Source organism: Mugil cephalus, chromosome 12, assembly GCF_022458985.1.
Source record: "Mugil cephalus isolate CIBA_MC_2020 chromosome 12, CIBA_Mcephalus_1.1, whole genome shotgun sequence".
Taxonomy (NCBI): domain Eukaryota; kingdom Metazoa; phylum Chordata; class Actinopteri; order Mugiliformes; family Mugilidae; genus Mugil; species Mugil cephalus.
In genome coordinates, this window is record NC_061781.1 from 14,363,699 (window position 1) to 14,391,127 (window position 27,429).

General features: G+C 41.5%; 2 protein-coding genes across 3 annotated transcripts; one reads left to right on the forward strand and one right to left on the reverse strand.

Annotated features, from left to right (window-relative positions):
* The first annotated feature begins 2,913 nt into the window (after nucleotides 1-2,913).
* dlx1a (distal-less homeobox 1a) lies at nucleotides 2,914-15,726 on the forward strand. Of its 2 annotated transcripts, XM_047602098.1 has the most exons (6): nucleotides 2,914-2,993; nucleotides 3,284-3,339; nucleotides 11,887-12,091; nucleotides 12,650-13,684; nucleotides 13,964-14,166; nucleotides 14,413-15,726. In XM_047602098.1, exons 4-6 carry the CDS (start codon nucleotides 13,375-13,377, stop codon nucleotides 14,662-14,664), a joined length of 765 nt encoding a protein of 254 aa, XP_047458054.1. In that variant the 5' UTR covers nucleotides 2,914-2,993; nucleotides 3,284-3,339; nucleotides 11,887-12,091; nucleotides 12,650-13,374; the 3' UTR covers nucleotides 14,665-15,726. The 2 variants fall into 2 exon arrangements, with proteins under 2 accessions (XP_047458054.1, XP_047458055.1); XM_047602099.1 differs by lacking the exons at nucleotides 2,914-2,993; nucleotides 3,284-3,339 and having other exon boundaries at nucleotides 11,582-12,091; nucleotides 13,520-13,684.
* A 4,518-nt stretch (nucleotides 15,727-20,244) lies between these two features.
* Nucleotides 20,245-22,578, reverse strand: dlx2a (distal-less homeobox 2a). The gene is made up of 3 exons (XM_047600122.1): nucleotides 21,935-22,578; nucleotides 21,403-21,587; nucleotides 20,245-21,264 (listed from the first exon to the last, which is right to left on the reverse strand). The coding sequence occupies exons 1-3, from the start codon at nucleotides 22,251-22,253 to the stop codon at nucleotides 20,938-20,940; spliced, it is 831 nt and encodes a 276-aa protein (XP_047456078.1). The 5' UTR covers nucleotides 22,254-22,578; the 3' UTR covers nucleotides 20,245-20,937.
* Nucleotides 22,579-27,429: the final 4,851 nt, after the last annotated feature.

Genomic DNA, 27,429 nt, shown 5'->3' on the forward strand with positions numbered 1-27,429 from the left:
ATGTGTCTACATATCTTCCTACATTTATAGTATATTTAGCTTCGCCACTCTTAACTCCATAAGACCCAAGAATTCTTTTGGAATACATCTTCATTTCTTTAAAATAAGATTAAGATCATTATGTATTTGTGATTAGTAGAACCTGAGAAGTATAAAAAGTAAGCATCATCTTTGAACTGGAAGTTGAACTGTATATTACAATTCAAGTCACCAGCATGTACCAAAATATAAAACTGTTTATTTTGATGCAAAAGCAGAATTGGAAACGAGGAAATCCCAACATTCTCAAACGAGTACTTGTGAATTTGTTAAAATTTGTTTGCATGTCATATCAAACTAGAAAAGTTAATAAGCATAAATAAACAAGTGTATATTGACCCTTTGTTACCAGTTCATGGTAAAGAAAAGTGTCCCCTTATGAGGACGACAGGTCTAAGTGAAGCAGAATAAGCTGCGGCAAAACCTAAAACGTAATGTCCCCATATGAGGACGGCAGGTCTCAGGAGGTTAATAGCTACACCAATGTCAATAAGATAGATTATTTAATACATTTAAATATGTCATTTCCATTGCACAAGAACAGGAAACAGCATTAACTTGAACTGAAAGCTGGCATGGATTCACTGTTAGACTGAGCCACTGTCTCATTTAGTTAATTACCAAGAAGATTGTTTAATTAGAACTGATATTTTTCAGCTTTTATATTAGGACTGCTGCTAGAAATACCCATTGCATAGTATTTTCATGCCGATTACAGATTTCTACAGAGAATGTTCAGGGCGAGTGGACTTGTTGTGTTTGTCCCAAGTGCTACTTATTGTCACATTTGGCTACTGATACTTTTGTGCTTTGCTTTGACGGGCGACATGCATACATTTTTTACAACGTAGTATTCCCACTCTTACTTAAGTAAATGCCCCGGGCACTTCTTCCTGCCCTGCTCTCTAAAGAGCCCCCGTGGTCTGTGGACGTCGTTTATCTGCTGACTGAATGTGACACAATAGACGGAGCGGCCGCTGTCGGACATGTGGATGCTCCGCGGCCCCTATTGAGAACACTAAGCTCTGTATTTGCCCTCCTCTCGCTGAGTATAACAGCCTCTCCAGCGCAGGTTAGGAGTGGGGCTCCCTGCAGCTGCTGTCTCTGAGGCTGATTAGTGCAGTGATGAGCGAATGAGGGCCCAGGGAGCCGAGCTCGCGCACACACACCATGAAAGGGTTAAGCAGGCGGTTAGGGAGGAGACCTGCTCTGTGTCCAGGATGTTGAGTGCTGCAACGTGATGGTGTGCTGTTACACTGCATGAGGCCTCAGATCCACTTGGGTTCTGATTGGGCCTGTAAGATCACAGCTACCCCCGTCAACCCCCTCCTCCCTGAGGGTTTCTCTCTCCACATCCTCCCTGTTGATTATCACCACTGCCAGAGCTGACTCTTGCACTCCAGCTGCTGTCCACACTCTGGCTCTGGGGCTAATTTATCCAGGCTGCATGGAGGGAGAAAACTTTCTCACACAGCACAGAGAAGCCGAGCAGCCGCACACCAAAGCCTCAGCTTGTTGCCCTCTGTGGAAACCGCCATCAACGACTGCTGCTGCTGCTGCCTCTGCCGCCTCTGCTGCTCGCCTTTCTGTCAGTCCTTCCCTTGTGTTGCGTTTAAACGATATCCAGATCTACAAATGCCACAGCCTCCTTTCCTTGGAAATAGTTCATCAGGACAAAATAGACAGCGGCGGTTTCCCTGCGGACCGACATGTGTTGCTCTCTGCAGGTGTTTCCTCTGAGCAAATCCAGGCAGAGGCAAAGGCAGAGTGTTGCCTTCAGTGTCCGGGAGGAGACTTTCAGCAGTCGTCCTCAATGTGAAACTCAAGCCTTCAGCACTTAATATAAAACACACATACAATATGTCCCAATAGCTACTGTATATCAAAGCATTGTGTGCTTCCCTCACACTACAATACAATACAACCGCGAACAACGCAGGTGAATGACGTACGAGTCGGGGGGGAGATTGGTGCCGTTGATGATTTCTTTGTCCAAGAGCGAAGTCTGAGGACGAAAAGTGCGTCAGGAGTTTTCCTGCGAATTGCTGTTTGTGCATTAGGGTTTTTCAGGTTATTGTTATTTGATAAAAAGCCAACGCCAAATAATTCACACAAACATCGCCGTGAGACGGAGCCGCGAAAAACATCTATTTGACTTTGCGAGTCTGAGAGGAAGAAAAACATAGTAATTGACCAGTCAAACAAGTGACTTTGGAGCGGGCCGAAAGAAGAGGATCTCAAAGGAGACAGGAGTCAGAAAGCGGCGTCTCCTTCAGGGTTCTCGCCATAAATTTGAATTTGAAATGTAGCTCGCAGAAAATGTTCACTTTAGCGAAAGTGAAAGCTTGTCAGATCCATAATTAATTTTCTAAATGACAGATCCGGACTTTTAACGGCTTACCCTCGTCTCGTGAAATATTGCAACTTGTGTCCGTGCTTAATTCTGAATGACGTTCAACAATTCAAACAGTGTGCGCACCATAAACATTAGGTCTATCCCCTGCCCTGGCATATATCCATAAGCCGCTTGGACGCGTGCCAGCAGCTGTAGGAGCAAAGCTTTGTCTTACTTGCGAGTCTTTGCCAAAGCAGCATTATATGAGTGTTGATGGGGAGAGTCCTCTGTCGGGGCTTGCGGGGCTCCTGTGTCTCTCCGCCGGGCTCTCCTGGGTCGCACAATTGGACACAGAGGGCAAGACGTGGCTCCACAATCCCAGCCCCCCCCCCTCCCTCCCCCATCTCGCCATGTTAAATGAGAGCATTGTGACTGCAGACCTGCTCTCATCTTCATGTACAGTTTCTTTTTTTCCTCCTTCTCGCAGTACATAATGACCCCAGACTATGTGACGACAGGCATTGTATCCGACCGGGCGGACCACGTAGAAATTAAAGACGGGGATCTGATTCTGAGTCACAGGTCTCTGTCGGCTGCGTGGCGTCCAGAGAGGTTGAAGGTGTGTAGATACACAATACACAATATTTTACATTTTATTTATGTGTGTGGCCTCTCATGGAGGCAGGTGGCAACAACTGATCAACTTTCTCCCCAGAGGAAGAATCAAATAGTAGCATTAGACCCTGTGATGTGTTCTTTCACATGTAGATTAATATCATGATATATATCCGTAATATTAATCCCTACTAATTTCACTCATTCAGTCGTTTTAGAAGCAACTGTGTTTTAATATCAGGTGTGTAAAGTGCTCATCTTTTTTTCTTTTTTTTTCCATTTGTTCCTCTACAGAAATGTTCCCTCCATCATCTTTACACTGAGCTCCGTGGTCACACTACACCTGACAGGTATTTAATCTCTTTTTCTCGGAATCCCCCTCTCTTTCAATTATGAACTGCAATTTAGAAATCAAACCCAGCAGCAGTGTTTGCTGGCTGAGGTGTTACTGTATGAGAAGATCTTTTTTTTTTTCTCCATTTAACTAAAACGCTCTGAGCAAACACTCAACTAGATCAACCCTGAACGACTCCTACCAAGGTAAAGATCATGTTTTCTTTACAAATGTGCCTTTCTGTGGGTTAAAAAAAAAATAATGCAGGCTTCGTTTCTTACAAAACCGCCCTATTGTGATGTCTTATTCATTTCTGAGGTCACTTTAAGCAGCGATGAGACACTGGCGCTTTGGTTCGGCCCCGTCTCTTAGTTGGAAAATAGATTTTTTTCGCCGCTACGCGAGAATGAATTCAGCTTTTGGTGTCATTCTGCAGAGTCAGACTGACCGTCGAGATAGCATCGCGGAAGGCAATTAAAAAGAAATTAACTCAAATTGTGTCTAATTTTGTGTTGTCTGCGATTTCCCGTGTTTATTTTGAGCTGGTTTTCTTGGAAACTCCTACTTTGTAAGTGCACCAAATGCTTATTTTAGTCTCTTTTTTTTTTTTTTTTTTTTGCCTTCCTCTGCAAGAAGCAGTAGATGCTATCAACAATGATGTCAGTGTGGCTATTTGTGCCCTATAAAATGCACATATACGCCGATGCGGTGCATGTTTAAATAATTCACATAGGTCACGCTTTGATCCTCTGATACTGCCTCCCCAAATTGCCGCGGAGAGGCAGGAAAACCAGTAGATTGAAAACGAGGAATGCATCAAGGGGTGTGCTGTTTACTTGTAGCACGGGCAGCTGGTTAGCCACCCCCTCCGCCGCTTTGCACCCCCTCCCTCGCTTTTCAATTCCAGCCAGACCCCAGGCTCGGCTGCTAACTGGGGGCTGGAATATTGTGCACTGGGGATCAATGCGGCCCTGAGTGAAATGTCAACTGTGGCCCTGCGATGTGTCAGGCTGTGAGGGAGTTGTAATGGCTATTGATCCACTGTGCGCTTAATGCAGAGCTGCCCCGCCACGACGCGAGCCAGCTGCAGCAGAAAGATATGTATGAGATGAGCTAAAACTGAGAAAATAGAAAAGAAAGAGCCCACAGTTTTGTCCCCCTCCTTCCATCCCTCCCTCTCTGGCTGCAGATTGATCTTCCTCTTCCTGCTGATTCTAACTGGGGTCTGTCATTATCTTACTCTGTCATTAGGGGCTCCATTGACAGCCTTGGCCTGTCTGTGTCACTCTATTGAGACAGCAACACTTTTCCCATGCAGTGTTCCCTACATTTATTAAAGTCTCTGACAGCCTTGTCTTAGCTTTCTCCATAGATGGCTGAGCTTCAGGCTGTGGCGCTGCAGTGTAATTGGAAGACGAGGCTCTCTGTCCCTGGCTAGTAATATCTGCGAGATACAGCTGTAGGTCAGACTGGTTTATATCAGACTGCTGGTTATGAAGTACGAAATCAGACCACCTCTGTCTGAGGGGTCAGTGTCTGTTCTAGTCAGGGCGACGGTATAGACCCCGCATTTATGAATCTTCCATCTGTGAGTCACATGTTTGTGATTTGAGTTTCCTTGCTGCGTCTGTTGGGGTGGGGGGGAAATGGATTTCCATAGCGTGATGCAGAGGGCGGTATGAAAATGAAAAGCTGAGGGAGGTCACAAACACGCGTGTGGATGATGTATTTATTCTTCCTGCTGGATGGGAGGTTCTTTTAACTTTGTCTCAACCCAAGAGATCACATTTATGTCTACATATAAATGATTCATTCTAAATAACATCAGCTAAACTGGATGAATTTATTAGTTTTGAGCAAACAGACATGCACGTTGTTATTGGTCTATTACTAGTGATAACTGGACCTAACTTAATTTATTCAGAAAACAATAATGTGCCAAAGAATATTTCATGAGTCATGCAAAGCAGCTGGTTCCTCTTAAGTCCTGGAGAATAGCTGGGATACAATCATTTTCTTCTCCATACTTTGAGCAATGTGTAATTCTCCTTTTTTTAAAAAAATGTATTTATTTTTTTGCTTCTATACGTTATCCTTCAGTTACGGTTAAAATTGCATTCTCTCATTTACTTTTTGCACTTGTTGCAAGAGCTGAGTTGTAATTGTGTTTTATCATTTTAGGGAAAAGTGTTCTCTGGTCTCATGGAAATGCAACAAATATATCAGCGATAATGTGTCAGATTTATTTTAAGGAAAACACCAGCATCCCACTCATTTTATTTTAGTCCCTAAAAACAGCCCCCCTCCGGCCGCCATGCGTTTCAGATTAAACTAAAGCCCTTTCAGGGGTTTCACATTTGAATCAAGTCAGTTTCAGTTTAAGTTCTGACAGTCGTTCAACAATCAGCGTACAACTGCATGAATATAAAAATATGAATCATACAAACGTGAAAAACGTTGCGCTGCTAAGGCTTTAATGACATGATAATCTAATACAGCATTTTACATTATTCACTGCAAGGCATTGCTCAGTAAGGGACCGTACAGAAAGGACCGGAGTGGAGAGAAAAAGAAAAAAAAAATGTGTACACTTCTTAAAAAAGTGAAAACTTTTCGACTGAAGAACTTCTGCAGAAGTTTAGTCTTCACAAATAATTATAAATAATTAAAGATGGTTCAACCTCTATCTGAACCCTAACAAACCATAAACTTTTTGCATAACCGCCAGTTTAAGCGTCACAGTTTAATTAACTGAAGTATCTAAGTTAAATCTGAAGTAAATATCAGCGTGGCATGAAAATGTGACCGGCAGTAATTCCCAGTAATAATTTTCCAGCGGTGCCTTGCTGCTGTCAGGATAAATAAGCTTGTTTGCAAAGATGAATTTGTGCTCAAATATCACAACAGCTGCTGCTGCCGCCGCCGCTGCAAAGAACAAGTAAAGCGATTTTTGAAGCCAATTTGGTTCTGCGCCAAGGTGACCCGACAGTTTAGATATTGCGGCGGCTTCCCGTGTAAAACAAAGTGAAAACATCACATGAAAGAGCCCCAAAAGGCTCAGCCCCAACAGCTCCTCACAGCCTTTACATAACCTAAACTTCTGATCATATGATTATTGTTTTGTTGTATTCTCCGCTCGCGGACTATTACTGCAGGCATTTGACAACTTGAAAACATTTCTGGAGGCTGTCAGGAAGTTCTCAGTGGGGTGCACTGAATTGAGATTGGTGGTTTGTGTGTTTGTGTGTTACACTAAAGTGGCGCTGAGTATAGGCTGGTGGTGGGACCAAGCTGCTTCTCCGTGTTACAGGAGGCACAATCAAGTAGGACCGGGGGGTCTCTGGCTGCCTTGGCCCCCGTAACACACAAGGCGGCTCAATGGGTCGGAAGTTATTGGGGGGTTTGGGGTGAGACTGATGACATGGTGTGTGTCAGAGACTCATCATTTGAGCGCGATACAAGTATTTGGGCTGCGAGGCTGTAATGTTGCCCCGGCTCGTCTGGAAAGGGGATTCATTCCAGATTACGGGGCCGGAGGGGGTCAGCGGCCCGCACATGTGGAAAAATTTGCGGTGGACGTAAAGCAGCGGCCTCGCAGGAGTCAGTTGGGCAGCTACATCTTTATCTGCTAGTGTGGGAATTTTACACAAACCGGCAGAAACAAAGTGTTGAGCTCTCTTACAAGACATCATGAAGGTTTAATCTCAGCCGTCAGATGAGGCACATGCAGATGTACGTACGTACGTACGTACGTTGGCTGCTTCCCAGAATAGAATGATTTTTTCCGTCTCCACGTAAGTTTGATTTCCAGCCACACTCACTGACGGATGGATGCTTTTATTTTATTTTATTTTTTTTTGTCCGCCGAGGAAGGAGAAATGTTTAATCCAACACCCACTGCGAGGGGAAAAAGTAATGCATATCCCACTATCTCGTCCATCTCGCCGGCGCGATGAAATTGAAATTTTAATGCGTTTCAGAGTTTTTCCCCCCTCGAACGGAGACGCTGATAGACACGGCGGATGTCATATTTACAGTAGGTTTAATGCACTCCACAATACTGCCGTCTCCAAGTTGCCGCGAACAAAACATTTTCTCGCACATAAGGAAAGGAAAAGAACAAAATTATTCCTCAAGCTTTCTATCAAGCTCCTGCATTCATGGCAAAGTCTAAAGGGCATGTCAGTCCTCCTGCCTCTGAGAGAGGTAATTATCCTTTTCCTGTCAGGGAACAACAAATGATAGCCAACTATGGGGGTGCATTTTCAGGAGCTGAAATTTGTCAATAGGAAGGAGAAGGGGGTTTAATTTTCTGGCAGCTGCATATCTACCTTTATATATATATATATATATTTATTTTATTTTTTTTCCAGTGGTCATTTGTTGCTTCTTTTCTGTTCACATGAGCTTCCACAGTGTAGTGCTGTTTGTTTATGTCTGCCAGATTCTGAGGGTGTATTTATGTGCCCTGCATTAACATACCTATTTATAGTCCTACACTTTCTTACAGTCATCTTTTTTTTTTTTTTCTGTTGTGACCATTTCACAGATTATATATTGTCCAAGTAATTTCCCTTTCAGCATCTGTGTTTTTTTACCTTTCAGAGAAAGCAGTGAATGGAGGGAAAATTATCACAATTACTCATATAATTGAGCCGTCTTTGTAGCAAGTGCAGCTTCAGTAGCCCCTTTTTTCCATCAGCCAAAATGGTTTCATTATATGGGTTTTTCATATTCCCTGACACAGGGCTCTGCTGAGGGCCTGGCGCGTGGATGAGATGCAGGATGAACAGAGCGAATCATTAAGGTCACAGTAGGAATAATTATCCCAGCTATGGAAAGAGCATCTACAGCCTTTTTTCTCCCCCGGCACAAATGCAATGTCCACGGCTTTTAGTCACAAAGAACTTTGTTACAAATGGAGCTTCCACCTTCTACTTATACAAAGAAGAGAGGGGGAGAGCAAGACTTGTATCAACATGACAATTTTCCATCATTAAGACTAATGACAGGCACAGACTGTGGGGATCAAGGGGAGCACAAAAAAGAGAGGCGCATTCAGGTGTTGGCTGAGTGCTGACCTCCTTCCTGTCTTTGTTGGAGACTTAACTCTTAACAAAAACTAAAAAGGGTTTCAGACTAAAGGCGCTGTGACAGCTGAACGTCAAGCAGCCCGGCTCTCCATGGGCAAATGACTTAATTGGCGAATTTGCATGTTTTCCATTTGCGGGGAAATTAATTCAATAAGGCCTGCATGTAAAGATGTTTAATCAATCGTTGTTTTAGTGTTGGTGAAATAATTCTCAGCTTATAGCCACGCTGCATTGATTTCATGCTCTCGCGTCGCTGCACAAGCTCAACTCACTCCTCGCTATAATCTATAAAATTCATTAGTTAACACTTTGAGCATCTTCGTTTAACAGGTAGGATGCTGTATCGAGACTGAGGCGTCGGTGTGACACTAGTTCCTTTTACAGTTTAGCTGAATTAAGTAAAAGCCATATTTTTCCAAGTCCTTTCTCCCCAGCCTTCACTCAGGTAATTGGTCATTTTGCAGCCAATTTTGGGCAGGTTGGGTGCTTGCTGCCATGGCCTGACCCCTGCTGCGGCTGTAATGGGGACAGCATTTCTACCAGTTCACCGGGGGCTTTTCCACACCGTGACCCCTTGCTTTCCGAGGAAAGGGCCGCTCTGAACACTGAAATGGAAAAGGGAGTTGAAATGTGACTTTTTTTTTTATTTTCCGCTTTTTTTCCAATGAGCGACCTGAAGCCAGTCAGCCAGTGCTTTCACTTTGGTTAATTATGATTCTTTTCATGCAAAGGGAAAGATTTTGCAGAGGGAAATTAAAAAAGACGTTTTAAGAATGTTCTGGGCACGAAGAATAACGCAGTAATAAAAAGTGATAATAATAATAATAATGGAAATTGAATTTATTGCCGCCTCCTCTGGCTCTTGCTTTTATCATGTTGGATAATAGTTTACTGTCAATAAACCCTTTTTTTTTCTGTCCCATGAGCCTCTTGGTCAGTGCATCCTGACGTGATGGGATGCAGCAGCTCCTGAAGTGATCAACACCTAAAAAAAAACAAACAGAATAATCATTATTACCCCGCACACAACCTAAAACAAAACAATGCATTTTCTTAGACTTATTGTCTTATTGCCTAAGAGAAAAAATTTAATTAAACTTGCCTGTTGAAACATCAAAAATAATTCTTATTGTTGCTTTAGTTTTCTGATCCTTTTAAACTGTCAATTATGACTAAATTAGGACAAAAATATTATCACTTCTTAGATGAGTAATTGTGAATTTTAATTACTCACAAGCCCTTCTTTTCATTTTCTTTTCTTTTTCTTCTTATATTTTAATATTATAAACCACCAATTACTACTACTTGCAGATAAATAAATAAATAAATAAATAATAACACAAATGTGATTACACAGAAATGCGCTACGTCCAGATGATTTAAACACATAAAATCATTTTGGGGGAAACCAGCTGGAAGTAAATTTGCGTTCGATTGACCAAAAAATAAATTTTAGTTCTTCAGCACATTATATAAACAATGAAATAAAAACTGAGCACAATTTCATTTTCCCCCTGACTCCCTCCTGACCCTTGATGATAATACAATGAATTAACCAATGTAACAATCTCCCCTCTGAGATATCATCATTCGTTTTTTTTTTTGTTTTTTTTTTTTTTGTTTACACGTAACTCGGTAAACAAAATCAATTCGCATTTTGATGCCACATTGAACACGAAAATAGACATTGAATCGAGTTAATTGTAGTGCATCTAGTTTGCGTTCATTGACGCTGCAAATTACAGGATGGCAGCGAGAGGCAAAACCAGAGAAGAAGCAGAACAAAAGGCAATTTTCACTTGTTTGATCCACAGCCTTTAAAAAAACCTGAAACACGACCTTCGTGTAGTTTGACATTTGCTAAATTACATTTGGATTTGCGGCTGAGGTAGAAATGTCCACGAAGGGCAGTTTGAGGAAGGATGAGCTCCCGTGTTCATTCTAATTTGCTCTATATTCGAAATGGTCATTTAACAGAGATGGTTTGTGCACACGGGACCAAACAACGGAACAGAATTATTTATGATTTATTTATTTTCCTTTACGGGGAGTTTCATTTGCCGATTCTCCTTATAAGCCATCAGAGATGTTCAAGTGTGAGAAATTGCAGGAGCCGCAAGAAAACGCGCGAATAGGTCATATGTAGCATAAACAAGTGAATGCTTGAAAACACCATTTAGTTTACTTCAGGAGGAAAGGGAAAATGAACCCCCCCGCATTTCCCTGCACCTCTAGTGACAGTAATTAATCACCGCTCACATGCAGAGTCTGCAGGGTGCACGGAGAGCTGAGCCTTCACACAGCATGGACACGCAGTTTACCAACGCTCCGTGGTCGGGATAATATTTGGTGGCGGTTAAAATGCGGGGTTTGGTGTGGCAGCTGAGGAGGGCTTTCTATCACCGGACTGAAATGAAGTCTGTGACATCTTGGCCCGTTTTTTTTTTTTTTTTTTTTTTTTTTTTTTAAACCCACCCCCTCCTCCTCTTTCTGTCTCTCCACCTCTGCACTAACCCTCAGGTGAAGAGCAGCAGGTGTTAAAACACCCTCAGCCACAGAGCTACTCACTCCTAATGAGTCCTGCCTCCGCGCTCCATCCATGCATGGAGGACTTTATTTTTAGTGCGGCTAGTTAGAGCCCCGCTGGTGCCATGCCGCAGGAAGGACCGCCGTGGCCCTCTCTCTCGCGCGCGCTGCCCTCCCGCCAGCCTGCTCGGGAGTCAAATTATTAATGAAAGTGGTAATATCATCACACGCGTGTCCGCCTCGTCCCTTAATGACACCTAGGAAGGGCTCGAGGAAAAAAAAAACCCTCCAATGAATCTTCTGACAAACCGACTCTTTCTAAATGAGCTCGCAAATGAAATTAATTCGAGCGTCTTCTGCTCCAACTGACATTTACTTATCATCAACACAACAACAACAGCAAAAAAAAAAATAAAAAAAAATCTCTCATTATTATTGCTATTATTAGTGTACCCCGGGTATTATTTTGCATTTTACTGCAAATTCTGCCCATTTTCTGTTAATGGTTTTGCTCACAGCCGTCTGTAGATACTATAATCGTGGGAAAATAATGACAGTTATCAGTCGCACCCACCAAGTACCCATAAAAATCTGTCCTCTGTTCTGGAAGATGATAATTATTGGTTGTACTACCATTATCATTGTCGTTGTTGATAGAGGAAATCTTGAAGCATTTTTCGAAAGTAATTCCAGAGAAATCACTTCAAATTGGCCTATTTTAGGGGGACAAGGGACCAGCTTTCGTTATAGCCTAATATTTCACAGAAATCTTTAAATTCAGACATCTGCAGCCGCCTGGCGCATTGTGGCACACGCGCCGTGATGCGAGCGCCCGCATTTTGATAACGCATTTTGTAACTTGCGAGCTCTGTTTTGAGTTCAATTATGTAATTACACTGATAATCACAGTGACGGAATTTAACTGCCTTTAATTTGTTATTCAGGTGGAGATGGAGGGACTGCGGATGGAGCAGCCAGGCTGCGTCTCCGCTCTGCACAGACACCAGAAGAGCTGCGGGGCTGCAAATGAATCCTAATAAAATGAGGAGCTGCCGGATACTTTCTCCTTCTTTCGCCGTCCTGCGGAGGCTCCCTGACCCCGGATGCCGCGGATTTATCTGCTACTTTTCCATCACATGATTTTTTTGAGTAAGTGGACAGACGTTACTTTTAGCAGCTGATGAAAAAAAAAAAAAAAAAAAAAGGATAATCTTTGCAAGGTTAAACTCTCGAAGCTTTCAAGTGTAGAGGTCTAAATCTGCAGCTCGTGGGAGAAAAAAAAATGTCTCTAGGTTTGTCAATTCAATTAAATCCAATGTCCATGGGTAATTAGTCTTGTTAGGCTGCGGGAGGCTGGCCGCACCCCCCCCATCCACACTTAGATTCATAATAATCAAAGGTGGCGGCGTTTAACAAAACTGTGATCATTAATTGATTGCGACGTAAGGGGCGCAAAGTCGTTTGGAAAGTATTTAAAACGCGATAAAAAAAAATAAATCTTTACGCGCGTGTCGCTGAGGTTTAACCTAAAACTGAAATGGAACAATTGAATTTTAAAGTTTTCCTAAGATTATGTATAACATTATTACGAAAGGCTCACTATTTAGCACCTAATTTAAATATCTAGAACCTATTAAACCAGTGATTTACTGTGGCGTTTTATATATATAAATATGTCTGTGTGTGTGTGTGTGTGTGTGTGTGTAGATTATGTTTAGGTGTTATAAGGCGTCATCAGGCCTATACCTGAACCACAAACCTCCTCACCTCCTCAGAGCAAACTGTTTTACCGTCCCACTGCTGCCAGGTGTAAGTGAGACCTCAAGTCAACCTAAGTGTTAAATACATGACTAATTACACACCTACTTATGAAAATTGAACGCTAGTGTTATGCTAATACGCCTTCCTCCTGATGGAGCATTAGGAGCTTTAATCAAAAAAGCTTTAATCAAGGTGTCCAGCCGACACAGCAGCTCTAACGAGGATGGGAGCGTCATTTAACTTCATTAGAAGGATGCAAAACAGCAGCTTTTAATACTAATATCACGTCTACAAATAATAATAATATAATAATCATAATAATAATATGGTGAATCTTGACATGTCAAAAGGAAATCTGGGGTTTTGTGGTTTTCCTCGAGTTTATCAGGTTCTTCGGACCCAGCCCCAGCGTCACCAATCGGCTTCCCTCTTGGAGAGAGTGGACCAATCAGCGACAGTCTTTGATGAATATTCATGAGTCCGAGATTCAAACCTTTGAGCGAGTTTGTCTTGGTCCACAGCATCATTCCTAGGACTTTTCACGGGCACAAACTGCATTTTCTTATGAATGGAAAGAGAAAAAATCAGTTCGGCTTAAATTGGGACCCATCCTTCACTGAGATCATAGAAGGAAAACAACAAAAGAGAGACAAGGGGAACCGCCAGAAGAGATGACAATGACTACGATTCCAGAAAGTCTTAATAGCCCTGCCTCAGGAAAAACCGTTTTCATGGAGTTTGGACCCACGAGTCAACAAATGTCGCCTTCCTCCATGTCTCACGGACACTATCCCATGCACTGTTTACATTCTGCAGGTCATACACAGCACGACAGCTACAGCCCAGCCTCGTCGTTCCCCAGATCTTTGGGTTATCCATACGTAAACTCGGTCGGCAGCCATTCCACCAGTCCATATCTCAGTACAGTACAGACGTACCAAAACAGCTCGGGACTCACGCAGACGCGGTTAGAGGACGCAGGTAAGTGTGCAACCGCGTCTTTGCATCTCAAATATTAAGTTTCTGTGTTGGCTTTCCATTACGCGCCGTCATCACTGCACGGAAAAGACGAGCCAGATGTGGAATTAGGCTTGGTAATTATTTATTGCGTAACGCTATAAACAATGTATGCAATTAAGGGTAATTATACCTAAAGTACAGCCTGTAAAACTTGCGCCTGAGTATTCATTGCTGCGCTGCGCTGTTGGCTACAACTGCCTCTTCATTTTTTCCCTCCTCTTTGCTCTTTCCTGTCTCTAGCGGCGCCAGAAACGGAGAAAAACACAGTGGTCGAAGGCGGAGAGGTGCGATTCAACGGCAAAGGGAAAAAGATCAGAAAACCAAGGACTATATATTCGAGTTTACAGCTTCAAGCCCTGAACAGGAGGTTTCAGCAAACCCAATATTTGGCGTTACCGGAGAGAGCAGAGCTGGCAGCGTCGCTGGGTCTCACTCAGACACAGGCAAGTCCACGAAAGTCACAAATAGCTTCACTCTGCTGCAGCACCATGGCGCATTTTACATTATATTTTATTTTTCCCTGCAACATTATTATTATTATTATTTATTTTATTATTACAAATGCTTCCCTCAATAATACAAAACTATGTGCATTCAAATTAATGATCCAATGTAGAAACAAATGCGTAAAGTGTGCGTAATTATTTTTAAATCGTCACTGTTTTCTAACACAATTTCTATCTCTCCAGGTAAAAATTTGGTTTCAGAATAAGCGGTCCAAATTCAAGAAGCTCATGAAGCAGGGAGGCGGCACTATCGACGCCAACGCTTTAGCCACTGGCCGTGGACTTTCTAGCGGCTCTCCGTCGGTGGCACCTGTCTGGACCTCACCGACCACCGTGAAGACTTCAGTGGGCACGACCGGATCTTACATTCCCAGCTACACCTCATGGTATCCAACCACACACCAAGAGTCTATGCAACAGTCACAGCTCATGTGAACAGAGACCTCAGTATCAGGATAGCGAAAGGCCCTACAGCCGCCGAGCGCGGCGCAGCATTGATAATGCACAACAACAATCCCGGAGTTTGCTGCCGCATCTTGCCAGCGGACACAGAGGCCTCCTCATATCGGATGACGGCGAGCAGAGAAGAAGAAGAAAGATAGAAAGAAAGATAGAAAAGAAGAAGAAAAAGAAGGGAGCTGAAAAGGCACACAATGCGCCCAAGGGCAACAAGTCTGTGACGGCGGAAATCGTAGACAAAAGGATCTTTTTTTGGCTGCTGTTGATCACTTTTCTGTCAATTTCTTTTTTTTTTTTTCTTTTTTTTTTTTTTTTTTTTTTTTTTTTTTGAAGTCACATTTGTGTGACGATTCTGTTGTTGAGCTGTAGGCTACATGTTTATTACACGTGTTTGTTTACACCGGTCCCAAGGTGATAATGACCTAAAATCAATCTGCATCCATTTGACAGTCAAAGGCCAATTAGGCCACAGCAGCGTTTCTTTAACCAAATAATAAACCATAAATTCCACCGGTAACCATCAGGCCATCGCAGCACATTTCAACCACAGAGCATACTGTGCAAAGCCTCAAGTTGCTACTATGTTGTTTATATGTGTTTGTTATTTAAGTTAAATTATTCAGGCTTGTTCTTCTGTTAAGGTCTGTCTGTGTTCATTTTTTGTAAGCGTGTTTGAAATAACAACACTGTGTTGTTAATGCTGCACTAACGCAAGCAAAGCTTTTCTATGCCGTGCCCCGATGTTATGTGAAAAATGTAAAAGGCCTGACGATTTGCTGCTCAAGAAAAAAAAAATATCCGGAGGGTGAGCAGCTCATTTGTCACTGTATTTTGTACATAATTTTCAGATTGGTTTTTGTGCTGTACTGGATACGCTGTGAAACAGGGTTTATAGGCTTTGTGTATTCGTCGAAATGTGTTTAGTCAACATAGAAAATATTTAGTTTTGTATTGATCACTTTAATTTATTGATCTGTTTCTGAAGTTTATGTACATACTGTGCAAAGTTTCAAAAGCAGTAAAATATGATTTAAATTATGTCCAGAACGGTGTCTGATTCAAACCCTCCTCCTCTCCCTCTTCCTCCTCCTCCTCCTCCTCCTCCTCCACCTCCTCCTCCTCCTCATCCACCCGCCTGGAAAAGAAAGGCTTCAGCGTGGCGCAGGTTTAATGTGAGCTGACACAAAGCAGTATCATGTTGGCTATTGTAGCAGACACCATGTGAGTGCGTTTGTGTGAACTGGAAAAGGCTCCTCGTTTAGATTCATGGTCATGTCGAGCGTTTAGTCCGCGTGGGTTTTGCGCTGCTGCTTGTTGCAGATGTTGGGCATTAAAAATCCGAACCCACCCAAAAAATAATCTTTTTGCGCAATTTCCACCGAAAAACGTGTTAGCGTGTTCCGGATCAAGCCACGGGTTCAAACAACAAATGAATAACAATGCAAAATAAATAAATAAATAGCATAAATGTAAGAAATCAAAACGATTTAACGGCTGCGTCGTGGTGGGCCTCGCCTCATTCAACAGCATCACTTATTTCTCTCTTTTTTTCGGCCTTTCTTAAAGATAATCTCCTCTCTGTTTGTCGTTGATCCCAGTTTTCCGTGATGAGAGGGATCAATTGTGCGCGTTAAGTGAATAATTGCGCAACAGGCAGGTGCTGCAAAAAAAAAGAAAAGAAAAAGAAAAAAAAGATGGAGATCAATGAAAGTGAAAAGTTCAAAGGCCTTGGTTCACAAATGAAAAAAAAAGCCACAATTTTCTAAATTTTTTTCTGCATTAGTGCTACATTTGTGTTTTTTTTTCTAAAGGTACATGCATGTTTATTACAAAAAAAAAATCATAATCATAATGGAAAATAATGGATGGGGATTTATCTGATATACATATATATATTTTTAAGAAGTTGCTATAACACTGAACTGGAATTGAAAAAATACAAGAAGAAAATTAAACTGGCAAATGTAATGCAAATATGTTAAATATGTATTTATGTTATGTCTGTATGCGCCCGAGGGGAGAAACACAAGCAAAAACAAAGACAAATAGCAAAGGAAAAGCTGTATTTGGTCTAATCTGCGAATATACAAATTATTTATTATATCATTTACTGCAGTTTTTTTTTCTTTTTTTTCTTTTTTTTTCTTTGCGATCTGCATACCGTCCTTTCAAAACAGCCTGGAGTGGAAACATTATTGTTGTTATTATTATTATCATTATTATATGTGATGCAGCTACACCGTCACTCTTTACAATAATATGCTCCAGAGACTAAAGAGCCGCGTCCTCGTTTTGTTCCTTTTGTCACATCCTCTGCCTCAACCCCGTCTCCATTGTTATTTTAATACAAAAACTTGTAGAGTAGGCCCATGTATATTTCGATACCATTAAGAAAGCAGCGTCGCGGTAGAGTGAACATAAAAATCTGCCTACCTAGTCCTAGAAAGGCGCAGCTGCACATCCAAGAGGGTCAGTGTTATTTCGTTGCATTCTCCCCTTGATTATACGAGCCGAGCCCATCAAACCCAGCATAATTACAGTAATTTCGCCCTTATTTATTCTAATGCAGTTTCCTATCTCTGAGGTAATTATGAGCAATTTTTTTTCGCACCGAGGATCTTTCTGCGCTGACAAAAGAGATAGTGCTCTGAAAGAAAATTTCTGCTGCAATGGGGAGAAAAAAGCGAAATAGGTGAGCTGCCTTTTCTGCTCCTTTAGACTTAGGCTATGTATAAGACCGAGAAATTGCTTGCAGGTGTACATCACCGACTTGTCAATGCGAAGAGGCTTCAGAATTAGCAGAGCACAATGTAAGAGCAACGAGTGCAGCGACTGAAGAACAACTTCTGTGTCTCCCTTTCCTTACATCTCCTCTGGATGCGAGCAGATTTCTGAAAAATAGTTTCCACTAAAGAAGCTACTCACATAAACTGCAGCCTTTCTTTCTTCTTCCTTTTTTTTTTTTTTTTTAATGTATTATTATTATTTTTTTACTGATATTTCCAGAAAAAATAAGGAACTAGTCTTTGAGATATAGCATCAAAGAATCAGCAATATTCACAGATCTGAACAAATTAGTGGATAAATAGAATCATTAAGCCTTTTTTCCTGTTTTTAAAGATCCCGAATGAATTCAGTCACTTAAAAAAATAATAAATAAAAAAAATTAACATTTAGCACACACCTTTCAGCTTCCTCTGAGGGTTTTCTGCAATCAGCATGGAGGCAGATGAGCATCATCCCGCAGCACAGACACAAGACGAGCCGCTTAAATCCCGCAAAATGCGTCCAATGCGTTGGTCTAAGCTATAGCAGCAGAGTTCAGAATATGACTGAAAATGTCTGCTTTATTTCCCCTCTTTATAGCTGATGGGGGGAAAAAGTAGATTATTAGCATAAATGTTTACTCCTCATTACGCTGATGACATTGTGCACTCGAGATCTTGGTAATCTTTGGGGGGAAATTATGAGTAATTTTTTAAAATTTAAAGCAGCAGTTACCATGCAATTCAGGCTAATTCTGCGTAGGCTCCACACGGATATAATTATCGTCGAGTCAAGATGTTAGGCTAAAAACTATGCATTGATATTCCCATTTATTATGTACATACAACTTTGACAATGTTGATGCTTGAAATAGCGGGAAATTGTCTTGTGTAAAAATTACACCCCATATTAGGACATCTAAAATTGCGAAGAATTATATAGTAATTGCAGGCTTTCAGTTTTGAAAGCCAGAATGCTCAAACCAGAGCAAATGTGGATGAAATTACAGATCAGGGTATAAATTAGGATAGGGGGTATGGCATTTACAAGTTGCCTCGAGAAATGCCAAAGTATAAACCACAGCAGCTTTTAGTGTGCAACCGAATCAAGCGTTTTATAGGACGCAAATCATACACTGAAATTATTATTTAGGAATATATTCTGATTGCTATCGCGCACAATTTTGCAGTTCAGGTCTGTCGCGCTGCACTGCACTTTCTGTGCACTAGCAGCGTTGACAATTAATTTTAATTACATTATTTATAGGTGGCCTTACATGCACGTGTATATGTGGTGCTGGCTGCACGCCTGTGGGGTTTGATACTGTCAGCCCCGTGCGGGGGGGCTCCATCATGCAGATATAGCAACCGCTGACAAGCTACAGTCCTAATTATGTACAAGACACTTTATGGCCTGTGGTCGTGTGAAGGGAAGCGTGTGGCGGGGTAGACAGCGAACGAGCCGCGGTTATTATTTAGAAATAATACGGGCCACACATTCAGGCATCAGCCGGACGCGAATAAAATCAAATAAAATAGAATAAAACAGAGCTTCTCGGACGCAGTAAACATGGCTATTGGTTGCGTGCCTGTGTTTTCCATGTAGCCCACAGGGCCTACATGAGCCGCATGAATAATGTGGGTCAATCTGCTCGTCTTCAGAGATCAGAGGCTTCGCTTGTGAGAGAGATTTCCATGATGTTGTAGCTCCGGGCTGTCTTGGATCCAGTTCATGTCCTGTCTCCTTTCCTCTTGTTGTTAGGCTGAGTTCATAAAACGTCTGGAGAGCGGCGGCTCTCTGACTCCACACAGTCTGAGGGAGTCTGTGCGCATTCATGTATCCGCCCATCGCCTCTCATGCCAGAGCCTGAGCCTCGGCTGTGCTAATGAACTACTGACAAAACCGGGCAAAATGCATACATACATACATACATACATACATTACTCATTTATTATTTTCGTCCATACCCACAGGTGTGTGTGCGTCTGAGGAGGAGTTTAAGCTTTTTCGCACCTAAACTGAAGGTAATTATAGTTTTAATAAATAGTGCAATTATGGTTTTTAATTGCAGCCCGTGGGCTAAAATACAGCAAAGCTCCCGAACAGTTAGCCTAAAACATTTGTTAATATTAGCTAAGGTTAATGCACAAGTGTCAAACCTACGGCCCGCGGGCCAAAAGCTGTCCACCACAGGATCTAAATGTGGCCCGCAACATGAATTTGCAAAGTGACAAAATTACACACAGGACTGCAATTTTTTTTTTTTTTTTTTCACAACAACTTCTATCTCTAATTCGTCCACTGTGTTATAAAGAGAAGTAGTCAGATCACAACACTGAGACCCAGGACTAAACATCAGACAGCAATGTGCACAAATTGCATTTATTTTTTAAATGTTTTTCTTTTTTTTTTTTTTTTTTAAAAAAGGATAATTGATAAAATGTAAACATTGACTTGTTCTTTTTTGCCCTAAAACAAATACATAAAAATTTGTAGTTGTCGTTGGTTTTGGGTTATTATTCTGTCATGTTATTGGTTCGGCCCCAAACTAAAATGAGATTGACACCCCTGACTTAATGTGTTTCAATTTCTTGAAATAGAAATACATTTTCGAAAAAATAAATAAAAAAAAAAACATCACACAGCATGCACAAGTATAAAGTGTATCTTGTCTTAAATTAAAATTCTCTGTATGAAATAAAGACTCCATTATTATGTCCACTAGTAAATATTAGGCTACCTAAGCTAGCACAAACATGTCCCAGAATGAATAAAAGACGGATGCAAATGCACAGAAAACATTTTATTTAAATAACGTCTGGCCATATATGGAACACTAAAAATAAATAAGACAAAAATACAATTAAGTGTGATACAAGTAAATCAGAGGGTAGGACAATCAGTAGCTCGCGGTGGTTAATTGATTTGCACCAGTAGCCTAAAAAAGCGACGTGGGCTATCAAAAAGCTGTGGTAAAGTATTTACAGTCGTGAATTCAGACACTTACCCCCATTATATTCAAAACAACTACACGAGGAATGGATAAATGTGAGCTGTTTTTTTTCTTTCCTTTTTTTTTTAATCGCACAACAAAATGAGGTCATATTGAAAAAGGCACGATACAGTTAACTTGTGCTACATCTGTGACAGGTTGTCCTGCGGTGAAGGTTTTATTTTGCAGGAATGGCAAAAAAGTGACGTCCGCGTAAAAAGGCTTGCGCCCAGGCTGTGATTGCTTTGGGTAATAGTGGTTCATTCATCCCTCACATAAACAAAATAAATAAATACAAAAATAACTGTAGAAATCTGTGTCTACCATTCGCCAGGGTCCTGTCTGGCTTCTTTAACTTTTGCTTGTAAAGTTCGCATGGCGCACACACGAGGTCTGTAAAATGAAGGTATTGGCATTTTTTTTTTTTCACCAGTATTGTCCGATTTAAACCCGATGTGTTTTTTATCATTATTATCGATATTGTTATTATTTCAGAATATCGTCCCGGCGCTTATGGCGGAGTTGTGGTGGTGCTGGACCAGAGGAGACTGCAGATGCGTCGTAGAGTTCGTGGTTGAGTACCAGGAGTAGTTTGCCAAAAACGACGAGGGCGCAGTCGTGTTGGGAGGGCTGCTGCTCTGAGGTAAACTAGAGCTGACACTGTTCATTCTTTGAGTCTGTGGAAAGTCCCAGGCAGTAGTTGGCGGAGACGTGCATGGGGGAGATTCGCTGGAAGCCACGTGTTGATCCGGGGGGATTTCTCCACTTTTCCACAACTTCTTGAACTTGGAGCGTCGGTTTTGGAACCATATTTTGACCTGGAAAAGAAACAGATATGAGCATGAAATTGTTTAACCGATATTTTTCCGGCTCAACCCCCACATTCGTCACTTCTAATCGACTTTCACGTGAGACGTAGAGTGCAGCGTATGAAGACCCGTCTTAGATGTACCCACCTGTGTTTGCGTAAGGCCCAGCGAGGCTGCCAGCTCGGCCCGTTCTGGCAGAGCCAAATACTGCGTCTTCTGAAACCTCCGTTGAAGTGCAGCCAGCTGGAAGCTGGAATAAATGGTTCGAGGTTTCCTGACCTTCTTTGGTTTTCCATTAACCATCCGGATTTCTGGCTCGCTCTCTTCTTTCTCTGAGGAGACACACAAACACCATTAACATTATACATGAAAGATTTTGTTTTGCTTTCAGTGTATTAGAACTGCAGGGCATATTTGTAATGCTGTAGTTTGTGTACACCAAGTATGACAATTAGTGTTAAAATAGTAATATTAATAATGCCCTGTAAAGCTAGGGCACATTACTAATACTGGTTATTTTTGTGTTCAGAAATAACCAGTGCGCGTTATTTCTGACTAGATCATAATAACAATAAAGGTCTTGTAAAATGTTGTGTAATAAACTATTCAATTTGCAGCCATGCAAGTATTTCTGTAGATTAAAACATATAATTTCTACTAACGGTTCGGAAATGTTTACCTGTATCTGCTGGAGTCGGAGAGGAGTTGGAGCCGTAGGAGCTGTATGCACCATAAGATGAGTTGAAACCGAGATCGTATGCCTTTGCGTTGTACGGCACGGAGCTTGTGGCGCTGCCGTGGTACTGGTAAGAGCCGAGCTGGCCAAACGGAGACCCGGCGCAGTGGCCTGGCTGCTGGCTGTTGTAATAGCTGCTGTCCGTCGCCGTGGATACCGGCAGAGTCGGCGACTCCTGCGATTTGTGCAAACTGTGGTAGCTGCTAGAGGTAATCTGGTTCGAATGCATATCAGTATTTAAGTTCTCAAAAACCCCAGTCATCTTCGAGTTGGAGCGGGGCAGTGCCGCAACCAATGCGCAAAAAATCGCACAAATGCGAAACTGCAGACTGAAAGGACGACTCAAATCTCGGACTGACGACACCTTTTCGTGAATCAAAACGCATCCCCGAGTAAACTGTTGCTAAAAAAAAAAAAATCAGAATCAGCGGAAGGTGTGTCCTTCTCACAGTGGCCTGTGATTATCTGGTACGGTCCGCGGTGAGAGCGCATTTATGAGAGAGGGAGAGGGAGCGCTACTGTGTCTGAGGCAACCAATGGGTAAGAGGTGCACATCTGACTACTCCCCACCGCATCCTCCCTCCATTATTTGTTCAGGTCTGCCTGTCCCGGTTTTCTGCCTACAGATTTCCATCAAAGCATCCTAAAAGAATCAGAGAAAGGTACTGTGAGCAAACATACAGGCCCAACAGGTCCGGTCCTCCTTCACATGGACTATATAGACTATTTAATTTGAGTGTGGAGCCAGCCTAAAGAGAAGAAAATACTCATTTTATAGGTAACACGTAGTAGGCTATTACAAAATAGTATTGAAAGTGTTGCAACAAATTAGTTTCTTCATAAGGATTTTATCATGCATATTGTGCCAAGTTTTTTTTTCCCCAAATTACCTACATTTTGAAAATGTATTTCTAAAATTAAGCCAAACAAACACAGAGAAGGAGAGATGAATGGCGTGGGAATGTTGGTGAAAGGGTTGTTAGAAATGTGTTGGTAAAAAAAAAAGCCCAAAACTGGATGAGTCTGAAAGGAAGACGATTTGGCGACTAAAGAACATACAGCGCCCTCACGTGTTGAAAAAAAGAATAAAAAACGCCTTTTCTTTTCAGTGTATTTGGTGGACAAAGGACGCAAAACGAACCTTCTTCGGATTTAACTCACTTCCCTGCTGTCTCTGTATCTTCGCACTTATTCGGGAGCGTTAGACGTTTCAAACTTGATACCCATAGATCTCCTAGAAAAGAGAACTTCACGTGATCAAATGTGAGGTGGAGAGATGTGGATCCTAGTCAGTGGTGGTGCCTCTCTTCACAGCCAGAAGATGGCAGCACAGTTTCTTTTATTAACACAACTTGGAGACATGCTCAGTTTATTGTAAGAAGTTTGATTTGGCCATGCTCTGTTTTCTCTTTCTTTCTTTCTTTCTTTTATTGATTTATACACTCTATGTACTGGTGCTATCCTGGTCAGGTCTCTCTTGAAAAAGAGATTTTATATCTCAATGAGACAAACCTAGTTAAATAAAGATTATTAATTAATTAATATTAATTATATTACCGCTTTATGTTCTGAGCAAATTGTCGAGCTGCCTTTCTTTTGGCTAGAGCGTAACTGAGGGGACAGGGCTTGACAAAATAAAACTTTTACAGCCAAATACACGTCTTCAGCTGTAGATAGAGATTTTCATTTTCATTCACACTTTAAATAACACCCCAAGAACTACAGGCTACAACTGCAAATAATAATAATACTAATAATTTTGAGTGCTGTCTTTTAAACTTTGTGAACAAAATTTGAAGCTTAAGCTCCTAGTCAATATGTATTTGGGGTAAATGTACATGCATGTGTCCCCAGTAGGGGTTATCTGCTTTAAATAATTGTCTGAAGGAAGAATGCGACTCATTTTAAAAAATAGCACAAATCATCAGATTTTTCATAGGAGTCAGCAAGTGTTTTGCAAGCAGCATCAACACGTGGCCAAGGGTCAACTAAAGCTATTTAGTATTGCCTTTTCATAAAGTTGGGAGACTTGAAGATACAAAAAAAACAACATAGCAGGTAGACATCGCTTCACTTTTAGTGTCTAGGTTAGGTCAAATAAAGAGATTCCCATAATTCCCTAATTCCTTGCTTTCCTGTAGCTGCGTTCGCGTTAAAGCACTCACACTCATCTTGTAGAAGAGACCTTTTGTTATAAACCTGCAAGCAAAAGAGGTGCCTATATATGATCTATATTCTGTAATTTTCTATAAAAGGCTGAGTTGTACACTTCATCACAATTAAACAAATCTTACACAAAATTCTTGTGTAATTCTGGCTAAAAACATCAAACTTCCTCTTTGTTTTCTCCGTCTGAGCAGCTACTATTCTGATTCCTTTTGTCTCTGAGGTGCACGGTGCGTTTTCTGTAGCTGCTCATCCGCTCGGGCCCAGGGAGGATTCTGTCAGCCCATTGTTTTTTTCCTGAAATTCAAGCAGGTCCTCTCCCACCACAGGCCAGTGCAGCCGCGTGTCACTGCTCATTAGTGGAACAAAGTCTCTGCATTCAGACGCCCGTCACCGGGGCCACAACGAGCAAACATTCTCCAGGCGAGTCGTGTAGAAGATGAAAAAGGCTGTTTCTGTAATTAATTATTCTCATAGTGAACAGTGGCGGCCATGAGAGCAATTAACATCTTGCCTCTTTGCAGCTTCTTGATAAATACAAGCGATTTGTATAATTTTGCATGGTTACGTCTTGTTTGGAAGAGTGTCTTAAATTTACTCGATGTAATCAATGCTGTGAAGAGGAAAATATACACTGCTTAAGGCCTATTGTAAGAAGTACAAAGTGTCACAGGGGGACAAGAAAAGATGAGATCATCCTTACATTTATCCAGTGAGCGTGTTTGCAATGTTGCAGCAGCATGTAGCATTAAAGAAAGCATCATCAGACCACCTTTAGAAGAAGACAGGTATTTCGCTCCACTTGTGCATCAAACTGAAAATCCCTGTTTTCACGACATTGTCCAGTTAGTTGATTATTAATGTTCTGTTTTCCACTCTGTTGCAGAGCAGCTGGTGCAGTGGATCTTTCCAGTTTTCTGTGACATGGAAACAATGTGTAATGACCGCACGCTGATGTAGGCAGTTTTTATCATCTGACCAAATTCACCATTTTTTACAGGAGCTTCTCTTTATCTGCCTTCAGCGCACAATGAAATAGCACGTACTGTGTTGATTCATTTCAGATTGTTACATCTCTCATTTTCAATTCAAATACAGACGTGTACGCAACAGCCACTTCCTTCCCTGTCTGCTTTTATCAATAATTTACTCCAAACTTATTAAAATTCGTATTAATTATTCAAAGGCTTTTAAAACTCGCCTGCCCGATTCAGTGAAAACCCTCTTTTTTGGTAACACAACAACCCTTTCCTTTCAACAACCCACTGGACGTCTTTATCAGAACTGTGTGACTTGAGAAATTTTAAATATTTCTACATCCTGGTTGACGGATGGATTTTTCAAACTGAGCCGCACTCACTTCAAGGCGACAAGGGGAGCACAGAAACAGAAACAATTCAAACCAACTCTGACTGAAAATATTCAAATATGATCCCATAGCTCTTAAATCCTTTAACATTTATTGAACCCAAGAGAACTGCGTTGCCTCAAATGATTAAATAAAACCTCAAATAGTCATTAGGTTTGTTATTTTGATCATAAAGGAATCAACATGAATTCAGCCTCATTTCCAGAGCATTGGCTCAATTTACACTTAATGTGAACGCTGAAACTAAAAGGCCTGGTTTTGCGTAATTCTTTGCGTATTCTCGTGCCCACGAAAGTTTCCTTTTTCTGCAACAACATAAAAACAACACGAAATATAGTTTAGGCTCAGTGTTACATTCGCCTTGTGTTGTTTTATACCGTATAGACGGCAAGTCGCGCCCAATCACAGCCTTTTGTATCAGCTCAGGTTTTCCCTTTGTAAAGGTTGTGAGGAGGAGAACGTGCGCTCGCGAAGCGGCAACACTCACTGATATTGACATTTTGTCTTGAGCAATCAAAGCGCGCGAAACAGGAAGTCACGCTGAAAGATAACAACCCTGACATTTGAAGGAGTTATTGATCCTGAGCATCTGTTATCTGTTTTGTTTTTGTGTTTTGTTGTTTTTTTATTTCACATTGACGAAGCTCAAATGGCAAACAGCAGCCAAGATATTCTAAGTGACGCATTTTTCACACACTGGGTTGAAGGTTAAGGAATGTGCAGAAGTCATCGCTCAGAGGAACAATATAAAACAATACAAGAATCAGCGTCGCCCTCAATCACCGCTCAGTGTCTCCTGTCTATTCACGCCGACCGTGGAACGACAACACCGACGAGAAGAGGAGGAAAACTGTCCCCACTTGGAGCGGATGCTGCACTCATTATTAACCTGTTTATTTAGATGCTAATTGCGGATTATGTCAGGAAACAGTGGAGGGTCTGATATCCCAAATAAACCAGATCGAGGGTTCATAACTCCGTTGTTCTGTGTAATCCGTTACACGCAGAACAATGACCACGTTTTAATGATCTTTGCAGGGAAGCTTCAGGAAGCTGAGACTGCATTCACTAGATAACGGTTTTGCTTCACAACACTTCGCATTCTTTAGAGATTTCAGGCAAAGATTGTTCCGCAAATTTGGTGTTGGGCATGACAGTCGTGTTGACTCTTGTTCCGAGCTCCCTGTGTGTGGCCACGTGGAAGAAGTTTACCATCCTAGATTTGTGGAGGCAACAGATTCCCAAGCAAATGTTGACTCTAGTGTAATAGCTTGTTACGTGTTAAATGTTCAATTACACATATGTTTTTATTGTTGTAATGACACTAAAGTACATTTTTACTTATTTCAATCTATATAAACAGTGCGATAGTATTGCCATGATTTATTTTCTTGTAGATTTTCTTATCTTAACATATATGATCAGTTGCTATATTTACAAACTTCAAGTCTATTCATGCTTGTACCTTGGATGGAACAAGAACAAGTATGTTTTATTTTATACCATACTTCCACGAGAACCTGTTTTATGTTAGTACGTATTAAAGGACCAGTCATTTAAAAGGTCCTTTCTGCATATAGAGCTGATTCTGCTTTTTAAATGTACTTGTAGTCTTTCAGTAAATTGGAAATATAAGAATTGACATTTAACTTGTGCTTGTTTGAATATAGCCACGCACAGTTGTGCAGAAATGCAACACATGACCATAAATAATATTATTTGTTTAAACATATCTTAAGTGTGGACGCCAGGAAGAGTAAATGTTGATGTGCAGCAGCTAATGGGAATCCCAATAAACATAAAACAGACGTTTTACACGCTGTACTGTGGTGCCCTGTTTGCATCGCTGTGTGAAATACAATGTCAGGTTTCTGCTCAGAGGGATTTGTCTGTGGCCAGATTA

Coding starts and splice junctions, on each gene's coding strand:
- dlx2a (XM_047600122.1), bottom strand. CDS start 22,253: ATGACTGGGGTTTTTGAGAACTTAAATACTGATATGCATTCGAACCAG. Junction 21,588..21,934: donor TCCGACTCCAGCAGATACAG/GTAAACATTTCC, acceptor GTGTCTCCTCAG/AGAAAGAAGAGAGCGAGCCA. Junction 21,265..21,402: donor TGGGCCTTACGCAAACACAG/GTGGGTACATCT, acceptor TTTCTTTTCCAG/GTCAAAATATGGTTCCAAAA.
- dlx1a (XM_047602098.1), top strand. CDS start 13,375: ATGACAATGACTACGATTCCAGAAAGTCTTAATAGCCCTGCCTCAGGA. Junction 13,685..13,963: donor GACGCGGTTAGAGGACGCAG/GTAAGTGTGCAA, acceptor TCCTGTCTCTAG/CGGCGCCAGAAACGGAGAAA. Junction 14,167..14,412: donor TGGGTCTCACTCAGACACAG/GCAAGTCCACGA, acceptor CTATCTCTCCAG/GTAAAAATTTGGTTTCAGAA.